Source organism: Onychostruthus taczanowskii, unplaced genomic scaffold, assembly GCF_017590055.1.
Source record: "Onychostruthus taczanowskii isolate IOZ18803 unplaced genomic scaffold, ASM1759005v1 scaffold4, whole genome shotgun sequence".
NCBI classification, from domain to species: Eukaryota; Metazoa; Chordata; class Aves; order Passeriformes; family Passeridae; genus Onychostruthus; species Onychostruthus taczanowskii.
This window is the reverse complement of record NW_024501459.1, coordinates 20906465-20921283: the sequence shown is the minus strand read 5'-3', so window position 1 is coordinate 20921283 and position 14819 is coordinate 20906465. Positions and strand designations below refer to the sequence as shown.

At 34.6% G+C, this 14819-nt stretch overlaps 1 protein-coding gene across 7 annotated transcripts in view; it reads right to left on the bottom strand.

Moving 5' to 3' along the window:
* The window catches only part of VPS13B (vacuolar protein sorting 13 homolog B), a 429942-nt gene that overhangs the window by 359213 nt on the left and 55910 nt on the right, over nt 1-14819 (bottom strand). For 5 of the 7 annotated variants that reach the window (XM_041413097.1, XM_041413101.1, XM_041413100.1 and 2 more), the window contains exons 8-13: nt 12202-12467; nt 9489-9584; nt 9046-9168; nt 6764-6901; nt 5299-5386; nt 172-363 (exon numbers count right to left, since the gene is read on the bottom strand). In XM_041413097.1, coding sequence (XP_041269031.1) covers nt 172-363; nt 5299-5386; nt 6764-6901; nt 9046-9168; nt 9489-9584; nt 12202-12467 — 903 coding nt within the window. Of the gene's footprint in view, nt 1-171; nt 364-5298; nt 5387-6105; nt 6146-6763; nt 6902-9045; nt 9169-9488; nt 9585-12201; nt 12468-14819 lie in introns of those variants that run through there. The other 2 variants (XM_041413102.1, XM_041413104.1) reach the window with 2 other exon arrangements.

The following is a 14819-nucleotide window of genomic DNA, read 5'->3' as shown; positions in this document are numbered from 1 at the left end:
GAAATTATCTCAGAAGTACATCCAACACTGACAGGGATATTGTGATTAATTTACCTTTATTTTAATTTTCCTCTTCAGACTCAAAAAACTATTTGAAAGCTGCACCTTTAAAAGCACTAAATGTAGTCTGGTATAATTCTGTATATTTGTGTCTATGCAATAGGAGCAAACCTGGCTTAGTTCTGCTGTATGGTTCATACTCATGTTCCAGAGCACAAACTATCATTTTCATGATCCGGTGCACTGCGCTGCTATCCAGTCGAAGATTGAGTGGACCCACAATGAGGCTTTTTGTAGACATCTCCTGAACATTTCCAAAATCTTCACTCTTTACTGAAGAATGGTCTTGCTGATTCCCAGAAACTACAACAAGTTTTATAAGTTACACACAATTGGACATAATAACATATTTTATCAGCTACTTGTTTCAAATCCTGTGATCAAAGACTTAATAAATATACAGAACAATATAACTATGCAAATATAACACACAAATATACAATGACTGGTTTAACAGATTTTAACAAGATTATTTCAGGTAAATGCAGAGCAAACAGGACAAATTTCTGCCTTGCCTCCAAGCAGAGTACAACTCAGGAACTCTTCCAAGAACTTTGTATTTCTCAAATTTGAGACTCTTTGGAGGTGTCTAAACTTCTATGGCAGATTAAACCCACATGTCAACGATAGCCACAGTGTTCAAAACTTTCTACAGCTTGTCATAAAGATTATTAACCCAATAATTAAGGAAAAGATGTGCTGCAGAGACATCACAGATCTGGGCCCTTGAAAGGTCAGCTGCCATGACAAGACTGGAAGAAGCAGACTAAAAATGAAGGTAAACCTTTCCTTCCATTCACATTTACCACCATTCACTGACATATGGGCAACAAGAAAGAAAATGTCTTTAATCATTATGTCTCAGACTGGTTTTTTTAAGAGCCAACAGAAATAACAGAATAGTTTAGTAAAGTAGAGTAATAAGACAGACCAAAATCACACATTCATTGTATACAGGCTACTCATCAGCTACCAATGAGTACATGCTACTCATCTAGTCATACCAAAGGCATGACTATTTCTCTAAACATACTTCATGGAAATTCTTCAGTTAAATCATGCAGACTTCAGAAGCTCAAGCTTTCTGGTCACACATGACTTGTAAAAATACAGGCCTCTCCCTCTAACATTTTTAGCTGGCAGAACTTCACTCTGATTTTTTTTCCTAAGATCATCACTTTGACAGCGTCTTCACTGCTTTGGTGGAAGCACTAAACATTAAATATCTTGCTGACCATAACAAAACTGAACAGTCTGACAAAATAACCATTGAGAATAAATGGTTCTGAGACCACAGAAGGACAGTGGAGCTGGTGACAGGCCTGGAGCACAATGCTTCTGAGGAACAACTGAGGGTGCTGGGGTTGTTTAGCCTGGAGAAAAGCACCTGAAGGAACATCTTATTGCTCACTAGATCTGCCTGGAAGGAGGTTGTAGCAAGGGCAAGAGGTCAGTCTCTTCTCCCAAGTAAGAAGCTATAGGATGAGAGGCCTCAAATTGCACCAGGGAAGGTTTAGATGGGATATTGGGAAAAATATCACTGAAACTGGCTATAGGCACTGGCACAACCTGTCAAGGTAAGCATTGTAACCACAATCCTGGAAGTGATCAAAAAATGTATTAATATGGCACTTGGGGATAGAGTTTGGTGAATATGGCAGTGCTGGGTTAACAGTGGGACTCAATGACTTAAAGACTTCTTTTCCAGCCTTAACAATTCTGTGATTTCTGGTTGCCCAAGAGGAACCCAGTCATTCACCCTTTTGTCTCTCTCCTTTACTGCACTCTTTTAACTGCACTCATTCAAAACAGTCTTTACACTGAGAGAAGTTGAGCTTGGTGGAAAAGGAAGCAAGCATAGGGTTTTTTTTCCTTTATGTTTAAATCATACTCCATAAAACACTGTTGCTTCTAAAAACTGGTGAGGAAAAAGGTCCTCAAATAAACTGAGACTATGCTGAATTTGATGCACAGCTGGCATAATGCTCTGCAGGCCTTTACAGGCTTATACACTCAGCACAAGAATTAACTTTATCCTTAAAAGCCTAACAGAAGCTGACGGTGAGAGCATTTATAGCCTCTGCTTCCCTTGGTTTGTTGTTTTTCTGAGAAGAAAGAGAACAATAAAAGAAAGATAAAAGGACAAAAGGATACTTCCTTATAAAACCTACCCAAATGTTCAGCTGGAACTGAATTACAATCTTTTGAATGAATCCTGAAAGAGATTTTTTTAAAACCCAGCAGACTGACTTCTGCATTTATTTTATAGGCAGTTAACATACATACTTTTATCCTTCCAATTCTACACAGTATTCAGTTCAGATGAACACTACACTGAAAGAGTGTAAAAAACCATACCATCACATAAAAAATAGTAAGGACAAAAATAATAAGGCCAGAAGTAATAGCAGCCTGCCTTTTCAAAGAGGAAAAATCAGACTTCATTGTATATGTAGTATGTATATGAATAATATATCTAAGTGACAGAATTCATACAAACCACTTTTTGAAACAGTTCCAGTTAATTCCACCTAAATGCAAATAGAAAATGTAGAAAACCTATTGGTTCTACAGAAGTAGGTGATCACTGGTGACTTGAAACTTCATGGATGCATAAAGAAAACCAATTTTCAACCATCAAGTTTTCAAGCTCCATGTAAATCTTATGTCTAATTTTAATTAACCAAAAATATCAAAATGAGTGCTGCATAATAAAGTTGCCAGCACAGTAGAGAGGCACACATTACAAACAAAAGGTGACTTTAACAGCACACCCTGCTAGGTGTGTAGGTCATGCAAATCAGTGATCAGGGATCTGACAGGCTACATAATGTTTCAGAGAAATTCTTCTGCATTGAAATACAAAGCAAAAAAACAGAAAAATAAAGGAAGGGGAAGAGAGACAAAATGTCTAAATAAGACTACTGTGTGTGACTATCTTGCTTTCATTCAAAATACTGAAATTGATTAATGCACTTCTGTAAATGACAGATGAAACTCCTGAGGGTTAATGTTATCCAGGAGGCACTTGTGGTTTAATCAGTAATCCTATGCTTCAGGAAAGGTTAAAGGTGCAAAGAATGTGTCAAACCAAAATTGCCTTGACAGATAAAAATCTTACAATCACAGTAACTGCCTCCTATAACTTAAGTTTGGTTTGTTGGTTTTGGTTTTTTTATGGTATTTGGGGTGCAGTAATGGTAACTAAAAACAGTTATACCAAAATAAGAAATAGTAAAATGCAAACTTTCATATAAACAACATATTAAAAATGTAGCAGATTTAGATTGTTTTCAAAATTTTATACATTCATCTTAAATAAATATTTTGCACCTATTTGTTTACATTCTATTTAACAACTCTGCATTTAACCCATAATATGGAAAAATTAGCTAGAAAATAACTAGCAGAAAGCATCACATTTGCTTTTCTGAGGAATAAAACCATTTGAAAAGTTAAGATTTTAAGTTCTTGACTCTAGAGAAACAACAACCATTTAAATAATTTTAAAATTAATTATTCCATTATTTTACATATCCAGGTTCTTGAAATTAAAGGAACAACACTGAAATCAAAGCACACAGTAAGACTTAATAGAAAGCCAAGCTACATTTTGTGAGGTGTTTTCCTAATAACTGATGGTGAAAATAAAAGCCAAGGCTATGAGAAATCATCCTGGTAGGAAAAAAAAGAGAAGCTAAGGAAGAAAAAAACATAGTCAGAAAATACAATAGTCTGACACTGAGGAAAATAAAATTATGTTTCCAAGTTCAGTAATTTCTGAAAAGCATTAATTCAAAGTCAGGAAGAGATATGATCATAACATTCCTTATGCATTCAGAGAAACAAGAAAAAATACTCCACAAAACCAATTTTTCTTCATAATGCACATAATCTGTGCATATTTAAATTTCTACACGAAGATTCAAAAAGAAATAAGGCTTACCTAGAGGTTTTCAGCTTCTCTACATAGGAGTTCAATGTGCAATGAAACACTTGTATCGTTATTAAAACCAGAAGAAGTCTGCAGTATATGTCTGAATTAATTGTAAATTTTCAGAGCTTCACACCACTCTCATGGTACAAAGGAAAGCCTCAGAGTCAGGAAAGAACTGGTAAATTTCCTAGTGTATGCCTCTACTGCTGAGGGCAATAGCATCATTTACTTATTTTTGTAAATGTTTCATGATCCATCTCTAAGGAAACTGGAAGTTTCTTTCCTACTCCTTTTAGACTTAATGTCCATTACATCCAGAAAACAAAGACAAACATTAAGAATTTTGATTTCTCTTACACAAAAAAAAAAAAAAAAAAAAAAACCCAGATGAGATGGACTATGTAGCAAGGACAGATAATAAGGTTCAGTCATAAAAGAGCAAGAAGTTCCCAACAGATATCCGGAGAAATAGTATTCACAATAATAAATACACAGATGGGGAAGAAAGTAGTATTAATTTGACAGTAAAACTGCAGAACAGCAGCTGCAAATGACAGTGCTCTGAGGAGTGAGGAGGAAATAATATCACAATCAGTGATAAGAATATCTGTGAAAAATATAAACATATTACTTGCTGATAGATTAACTCCTTTGTTCCAGCTTTCGTGACACTCACAAAAGTACATATACTTACTTCGTTAAATTCACTTCTCAGACTTAGAAAAGAATTTATAGGAATCACAAAAACTATTTTGAATTAGCTAATATCTATGTGCACATGTTTAGGCTAATATTCGCTCATCAAATTGTTTAGATACATATATTTCAAGATAATTCTTCACACTTTCTTGCATCCTTGCATTTTTCTTCATAGAAGAAGAACAATAGTACTCTTCATCTTCCATGCCAAGTATATGATCAATCTCATTCTTCAACCAGGGTGTCTCAAGATATTTTTTAATATGCAAAGTAATAATTACTACTTAAAAAAAAAAAAGACCGCATGTTTTATGAACTACACCACTGCTGCAAGATAATTTCTTTCAGTTCAGCAACCAGCTATAAAAATATCATTATGATTACTTATGCAGGAAAAGAAAAATAAAAAAAAGAAGAATACCAACAACCAACAGCTAACCAAAACAACTAACCTCTGAAAGACATCAATGAAGATGAAAGCATTTTAATGATGACCCTGATGGTAAATCTAAGGTAAGTTAGAGGACAGTTGGTCAAGGACCATCTGGGCATGAAGTCTTTGTTTCTATTCTTTATCAGGGTAAACAAAGGAAAAAAGGTACCTTTGCCACCGGTGCTTTCCATTGTATACAAGTAATCCATGTAGAAAGCCCCAAACCTCTGCATTCCAGCTATCTCTGTGTATGTCTCCTACCAACAAAGCAAAGCAAACAAAGAAAACATTGTATAAGGAAAGAATCTTGAGATTACCAACTGATAGACTGGTATTAGAGAGATATATTCATGTTTGGATTTGTGCATCAACACAGGGAAAGGCTTATCAAATCAAAGGACAGAGGTTATCACAAAGAATTCACCTTTCTGATAGGTAATGTAACTTCCATTTGAGGCCACACAAATGCACATTCATAATTCCTGTGGACATGCTGACCAATTCATCAATAACATCTAGTCAATTAGTACCTTTAATGAAGTAAATATTCTTCATTTGACTTCTTGCATTCAACACATCAACCTAATCAAATACGCTGAAAACTTCAGCTTGTTCAATTTGGCTTTGCTATTCAAGGAATATTGTGGTTTTATCTTTCAATGGTAGGAAACTTACCAAGACTTTATGCCAACATTGGGATTCATACATAATATAATACATCACACAGCAAATTTGCTTCCTCCCTTGCCAAAAAAAATGGGCAAATTGTGAAAGCATCAAAGACAGACCAAGGATAGAATAAAGCTTAAAACATACTATGGGAAAAGTTTGAATGTAAGTACTTGTGATTTTACTAAACTCATTTTTTCACATGATTCTTCAGGGCTACACTTCATCAAGAGTACTGAAAGGGTGAAAACAGTTAAATTTAAATTAAAAGGAAATTAGATGCATTCCAAAATTGTAAATGGCTTATCTGTACAATAAACAGCACACACCTCCACCCATGAACACACCTGGAAAGGACCACTTTGGTCATTGCAACCAATCTTTAATAATGCCAAGACAACCAGGGAATAAAGTTTTACTGCACAATTTCAACAGAGACTAAAAGTGACTCAAAATTTGTCTCCACAAAAGGCAGAACTGGCAACATTTTCACTAAGTAGACCAATTCAGAATGCACACAATAAAATTAATACTGTCCAAATCTGACAGCACTTCTTAGTTTGAAGACCATAGACTCCTTACTGTTTGGGTTTAAAATACATGCTGGTAAAGTTTGACTTTTGCTAGTATTCTCTTATATGTCTCTTTTCCTCTTAAAATATTCTGTGGTTACTGCTTTTGGAAACTATGACATTAATTCAGTTTTTGGGGCAAGAGAGGAGTTTGAGGTTTCTTTTGGACATGTTTTTTCAGTTTAGCTCTTTTTTTGGCTTGGTTTTTGTGGGTGTCTTTTTTTAACACAAACAGATTTACTTTCTTTTTTGGACAGCTGCAAAGTAAGATTCAGTTAAATGTGTAAAAGCAAGGAGAATTCAGTCCTCTAACAGTACACAGATCTAAATAATTATAAGAAATCCATTAGAGAGCATTGGAAATTTTTTATAAGAAAAATGTAATTCTCTGACCTTATGATGAGCTGCATCCAATATAAATTCTGCACGAATACTGTTATTTTCTGGACTTCTGTAATCAAATAGTGAATTGGTAAGGTATGTCATTCCTTTCACGCTCAAATTTTCTCCACAACTAAAGAAGCATGCCTCCTTCATTGGGCAGTAGAAAGTGAGGCAAGGGAAGAAAAAAAATACAGTCAAGTTAACAGAGCAGTTTCAATTCTGTTATAACACAAATATGACACAGAGAGTAGTAACCCTCAACAGCATATTTCATTATGAATGAAGATGAAACAATGAAATTAATTTCATTTGTATAATACAAGTTTCTGTCCACTCTTTGCCCATTTTCAAATCAATAAAAATTGCCTGAACCAATGATTATACAACTCATGATACAAAACATATTAGCTGCATTTTAACAGCAAATAACCTCACATCATCATCACTCCAAATCTTGCCCCAATCCTCTACTGTATACAAACTTGTCACTGCACACTCAATTTCTGGCTGCCCAATCCTTTCAGATGCTGTATTCATCATCTTCAAGGCAATCAGTTATTTCCATGTACGACCTCATTGCTACATTATCATTCTTTATTCATCTAGATTCTAACATGCCTCCTCCCAGACTTCTACCCTTCTGAAATCAATATAACTTTCCAAACAAGAGTTATTAATCCAAAAAAGTTATTCAGGAGATTTATTTTTTCAACTATCTATTCTCAATCACAGGCAGAGCCAGAACCTTGATAAAAGGACCAATCCCACAACCACAGCAGTACACAGACAACAGGCAAGTAGTATCATCACCACTGCCATAAAGCAGATACTTTCCTAAATTCCTGGACTAGAGAATGGCAGAAAATGAGTAAGACTAAAACCCCAAATGTCCCTTATTAACTAACTTCAAGAAAATTCTCTCCATTGGTCAGAGTATGAGGCTAATAATGCCACAGTTGTGGGTTCAATCCCTGTACATATCACTTAACAGTTGGACTTGATGTTTTTTCTGGGTACATTCCAACAGAGACTATTTTATGATTTTGTGAAATGCTCTTGCTCGCCCACCCACCTCACTCTAAAAAATCAATTCTCTCAAGATTTTATACCCGACAATCTCAGTTGCCACAGACAAGGTGGCTGTCCACCCTCACATCCGCAACCACATCTCCCTTGTCCTTAATAAGGCCAGCATAGGATTTTTACAGTTGGCTCACCCTTGCCTCCCCAGCCTCTCCTTCTGCAAAAGCTTGTGTGTGTCCATAACAGCACACCAGTCACAAGGCCAGCATAGGATTTTTACTCCCCAGCCTCTCCTTCTGCAAAAGCTTGTGTGTATCCATAACAGCACACCAGTCATGCAGTGTGTCCCATTGCACCCCTAAAATCCCAGCGATGTCATACTCAGCAGTCATGTCATGATATTTTCTTGTTTTCTGCTCTGCACACACAAACACCTGAGATGGGTGCCAAGCCATGGTTCTCTCACAGGAGAAAGGTAAGGAGCTGCCCCATCATCTATCGTAATACAGTACAAAATTTCCCAGATTAGGAGATACTTGGCATAGAGGCACTTGATATTTCCTTCCATATTCCTTATTTTCCTTTTCAGAATATAAGTCTTCACAGAGTACTAACATCAAGTTAACATGTCTCCTCCTGGCAGTATTATTTGTTTTTATTTAAACATAGATAATAGTTCTTCAATACTTTAGGGCATTATCCTATCTGCACATCAACTAAAAATCATCATGATTGAATTTAGAATTTTATGCAACCCTTCATTAAATATCATTAAATAATTTCATAATGACATCTGATTTTTTCTTAAACAACTGAAGATTTACATCTATTTAAAAAACAAAAATTAATGCTGTCTAACTCCTTCATACTGCTCTCAATCTTACTAAAAAATGAGGTAAGACAGTCATTCAGTATTTGTGCCACATTTCTATTATCTTCACCATACAGTGCTCCCATTCTTCAATCTTTGGTTGATGAAGCACTTTCAAAGACTTTCAAATATATTTTAATTTGTTATAGAAAATCACAAACGTAACAATGGGTCACTGTCCAAAAAGATTTTTAAACAGTCTTATGTTCTGCCTCTTCTCAACCTAAGATATTAATCTTTTCAACTCTAAGGAATGGACACCGAGTTCTGTATCACAGTAATATCCAAAAATCACAGCTGGTAACAGCAGTCTTTTCAATTTTTGCAATCAGATATTTTAATAAAGGATAACAAAATTGCTTACTGAGCAAATCAAATGGTATTTCAACATACTCACTTCATCACTCCTATTCATATTCTCTTCAAAATCTTTAATTCCCATAATTCCTTTAAGGCACATAGCTTGGCAACCAACAAAACCTATTTGGCAATCAAAAAAAAGTTCACCTTTCATAAGGACCTAGTGAGGAAAAAGAAAAAAAGGCTTAAATTTTTAAGCCTTGTACTCCACAATAAACAGAGAAGATTGACAAAACCAAAGCAAAATATACTTAGTTTATATGTTTAGAGTTTTAATAAATAGGACAGGATTACTATAGCGTTCAACCACTACAGCACAGAAGTTTAGAAAGTTAATGTCTACATGATTATTACAACAAACACATCCAATATGACAGAATATGCAACATTAGCAATTAAATAATTTAAAAATATTTTACTGGAAACTATTTGGCACATTGCTTAAAATGTATCAAAAAAGCCCTGTCAATGTAAAATTACCTCAACTGTTGTTCCTTCTTGTTCCCAGCATATAACTTCTTTGGATTTTACCTTCTGAGGGCTGTAATAACTACTTTCAGCTTGCATTTCAGTGAGCTACAGAACAACAGGATAAACACCTTGTAAAAGTCAATAGTAGTATTCAATGACATTATGGTCATTAATACACAGAACTGATAAAGACAAAGTAAACTACAGGCAAAAAATACAGTAACTGTCAGGAAACAGGTGCAATTAAACAGCTGTAGCACATTATCCATATCAGAATGTCTCACGTTCAACTTTTGTTTGAAATATGCTACAACAGAATGTTTAAAATCCGCTACAGTATTTTCAGTTTGCTTATCTAAAGAGAAACTCTATGAAAAGATGAAACAGATACACAGCTGCACTATAAATATCAAATAAGTTTATAAACTACTGTAAAAATCCATTAATACTTTACTTATTCTTCCCAGAAAATAATTAAACATCATTATAATATTACAGACACATTTTGATTATAACCGTACATGTTTTTGTTTCATGTCATTGCAATCAAGAGCAACATGCATTTATATTTCTTGCATGATTTTGATACAAAAATTCAAAATGGGAAAACATGTACAGGTTAAAAAGCACATAACCTACAGCTAAGAAAAACAAGTAAAAAGAGGCATTCTATATTTGATATATTATATTTGGCATAAAAACCTCAAGTTAGTTTATGGTGAACAGCTTAAATATTCCAAATTCTAATTTTTATAAAAGAATATCTACACACTCTCTTTGTTTTCAAGACTGGATACACATGGATGCTGTTTCAATTTAAAATTTTGTAATCCGAATGTCCAAGAAAACTGGATGAAAAAAGTCACTGATCACCCTTCACCTGTGTGCAATTATTGCAGAGGAAAAGCAATTAATTGATTAAAAGAACTCAGAAATTACAAGAATAGTTTTCACCATTATTAGAAAATGGTACATTTAATTTGGCATGATTTTTAGCTGGAATGATATCAACTATTCAAAATGTTAATGCAGAAACTTGACCTTATTTTTTAACCAGAATACGAACCACAAATTAATTCCATACAGTCTTTGCATGCAAGCAGAACAATGAATTCTGTTTTCCTCCTGTCACCATATTAGCATCATACATCACTTCACATTTAAAATTTCTAGAACACAAAATGTTACATTCTAAGTAGTTTTTAATCACTTCCTAATATAAAATGCGTGAATTTGCAAATGAAGCATTAGGAAAACCCTCTCTAGCAAAACACATGCTCAAAAAATAAGTTCCTATTATTTTTAATGAGTTTTCTTGCATAAGGAACAAGAGCACAAAATTACTACTGTAATGACATAGTGTAAAAGAAGACACTGAGCCATGATAAATGAAAAATTTGAACTTTAGTGGCTTGTTCATGTTTCAAGTAGTGTCCCAGGAACATGATTCATGGAGGGGAAAAAAAATTATATTATTTATTTTTAGCATTTTAATGAGAGCTAAAGCAGATGGACACAGAAGAACATGACTGAACACTTGAATGCTGTTGATATCTTCAAATTTTTCAAACAAATTTTTCAGGAGGCTGAAGGCTTAAAACATCAACATCCCCACAGAATATCTACAGCTTCCAAAGTCACTTGTCTCACCCTTTCTGGCAATTGCTGAGCAGCTAAATGCTCTTCTGCACCATCAAACAAAAATAGCTAAATTAGGCATAAAGCCCCATAAAACATTCTTGTGCACAGACGTCAAGCCAAACAGACCAAAAAAGAACAGGGAGCTCCTGATGGTACTGAGTATAATCAGGCACAATTTTTGTATGAGAGTTACAAAAGTCTTGCAGTTAATCCCAAAGGTTCAAAGTCATAAAAATCACCATAAATTACTCTGTGGCAAGTCCTGACCTTGATTTTACACATGCTTAATTGTAAAGCCAAGAGCCACCTGGTGTAGTTATGCACATAGAACTGCTTGCAAATAGTTTAACACCTTACAAGTATTCTGCTAATTCAATACCTTAATTTCTAATTTCTGTCAGTACATCTCAGTATCTTAGTCAGACTCTCCACATTCCCTTCTGCAAGCTTGCAAAATATTAGAGAGAAGGCCAGCAATAACTTTCAGCTTGGCTTGGAGCTAATACTTAAATCTTTCTCTACGTACACTGTTTATAGCTCAGCCTATATGTACTATTTATCTTTTTTTCCTTCAATAAAAATTCAACCTATGGAAAGTTAATTCAACATTATTAAGTTAAATTGGTATTTTCACATACAATAGTCCAAAAAAAGAGTAGTCTCTAAAAATTCCTCCAATCCTAGCTCTAAATTAGAGGGGCTTATATAAAGAAATACGTATTTGTATAAACATTAGATGGACATAATACTGCAGTGACCATTCACAGAAAGCTTTCAGGCTTTTTTCCCATCAAAAAATATTAATCTAAGTAAATTAAGTGGTCTCCTTTGAACATTGTAAAGTTCACACTCAAATTCTAGCTCAAATAATAAAAACTATTTATGCTGCCATTATCAGTCCAGTATGATGGAAGAGGAATTTTCAGCATTCACATGTCTTGTTATTCATTAACTTAATACTCCCCTCATAATACCAACAATATTTGTCTTGAATCAAACAGTATTTGAATGCTCAGAAAATCTTTATGCACTTCCTCAATAAGTCAAATGAATCCTTTAGACGACACACAGAAATATTTACCTTAAAAGTCACTGTTGCCTTTGTACAGTAAAACCCAACTGAAATAATAGGATCCTTGAGGGACTGAGACTTCTGCTGTTCTGCTGTTCCATCACCAATTCCACCAGAACCATTCTCTTCATCATCATAACTCACAATAGCAGGAACAAAAGACCAAGCCCAAGAAACCCATCCTTGTTGCTGGTCATCATCTTGATGGAAATAAGGATCTTGACTAATGTACTGTGTAGGATATTGCATTACTGAGCTTGCTTCATCTTCTGTGCCTTTTAAAACAAAGACCAAACTAAATTTCAGATAAACCATACTTTAAAATTTATTTATTAAACTCAAATTTATGGTATGTGAAATTTAGCTTGGACAGTATACCACACAGCATTCACTAATACTTGGCTTATAATCATAGGAAGTCAGTAGAAATTTTAAATTACTGAATATGAGTTTCCAAGCACTTCTTGATTCATTAACATTTTCCTCCAAAAATATTAAGGGTCTTTATCACAGTTATAGTATCATACATCTGCAGTGAGATCAGAATTTGCCATCTATACCACAAGTTTTCAAGACTCCTTCCATTAAAGACCTTCTAAAGTTGCAAAATTAACTCTAAATAATCATATCATAATCTTGTAGTTTCCAATTTTAAAATTAAATTAAAAAGTACTTCAAGTTAATCTATGCTACTGCATAACTAACTACAAGTTAATCTATTCTCAAAAAAGCTGGTATCCATCTGTGAGTCAAAAGTCAAAATGCTGGTCATCTGTGAAAATCAGTAGAGATAGCATGCAGAGCAAAGCAAGAACTTCCCCAAAGATTCATGTCTAAGACTAATGATCCAAACAGGTAGGCAATGTAATGCATGTACAAAGAGCACAAATAGCTTTTATCTGGTTTCATCACCACTCTTATGGGACTCATGAGGGCTATTAAATACTTCAGAATTACTATAGGTAGTACAGGAAGCAGTACTGTTCCTGAAAGTGAACATTATGTTCAATGAATCATTTAACTGAGAACAGAAATAGGCATATTCCAATTCTATTCAAATATTTTGAAACTCAGAGATCCCATTTTTACAAGTTTCAGACCTTTTACTCTTTAGTCTAATTAGACTTTAGCCTTTTACTCTATTTATACTTGCATAACTGAAGACAGAGGAATAGAAAACACTCCTGAGAATTCTCTGCCCATGCTTAAGAGGCAAGGGCACCTCCTCCCACAAAGGCAGTGCAAGCTCCCTTTCTGCTCTCTTCACCCAAGTCTCAAGGAGCACATTTAAATCCAGAAGCAAATCTTGAAACACATCAAATACAGAAGAGGTGGTGCACATAACATCTTGGAAAAAGCCAAGAGGAAGAACTGTCAGCTGTAGAAGCAAAAAAAGTGATACTGATCATGACTCAAGTAGTTTAGATTAGACTGCTGTTGGCAAGCACAAAAGAAATGATGGAAGGCCTGGCAAAAACTGAAAAAAAGGTGGAGCTGTAGAACCTGGGTCATGCATAACATTTGGTCTGCCTGGCCATAAATTTGAGCCATCATTTAGCATACCCTTTTTTGAAGTACATAGAGATAACAGAAAAATTTGCCAAGTGATAATCTGGATTATCATAGTTGTTAATATTTTGGAAAACGTTAAAATTAGCACCATTTTACCCTAGCTCCTCTATCTATAAACTGTGAGACAGAAAATTGAAAGAGGAAGATATAGCTATTTTATATCACTAAATTAAAACTACTACAGCCACTATACAATCACCAAACTTAAGAAAAACATGCACGTGAGCCTGATAAGCAACACACAACATCCTCTAAATACTACAAACATAAATACAATGTAAACTCATTTATAACAAGGAATATATGAAAGTCTCAAAGTCTCTTGGTTTTGAACTAACTGCACTAACCACTTGCCTGTAAAAATACTGGATAGTGAAATATAGTGACAAAACCCCCTAGTTTACTTACATGAGTCTGTTCAAGGACAAAATGTTACCCTGCACCGGGTTTCTAAAGCCATTTTTTCCTAGCCATTCATAGTGAGTTCACACTGGTAATCTTCCTCCGTAATGCAGGGCAATGATTCCAGTTAAGAAATACATTTTAAATATATGACAAGATGACAGTGTGACTGCATCTCACTGCTTGCATGCTCAAATCAAGTTTGACCTTCAGAAATGTACTTTCTTTTAAAGGGTTTGAGATATTTATCTGTAATAGAAGTCTGGAAACTGGTATTTCTCAACATAAATCTGGAATTAACCCAATAGAAAATTACTCTCTTGGTATTTATTTAGTTATTTCGCTATCTGTACATGTTTTCAGCCAGGTATGGGTGATCCAGCCTAACCTGTGGCTACATGAATACAAGTGCTGGCACTAGAGGAAGAAGGAAGGAATGCATACCTGCTGGCGACAGCATGAATTCTCATCTCATTGAATCAGCCATGAAACTGTATGAGTGAAACCTATGTACATGCTTCAAGGACAGAGATGTTCATTCTTGTGTCACTAAATAATGTATACATTAAAATTCATCTTCTTATTCACAATTTGTCTGCTATAAATCAAAGAAGCTACTACAAATTCACAACTAAGACACTGGAAACAAGCAT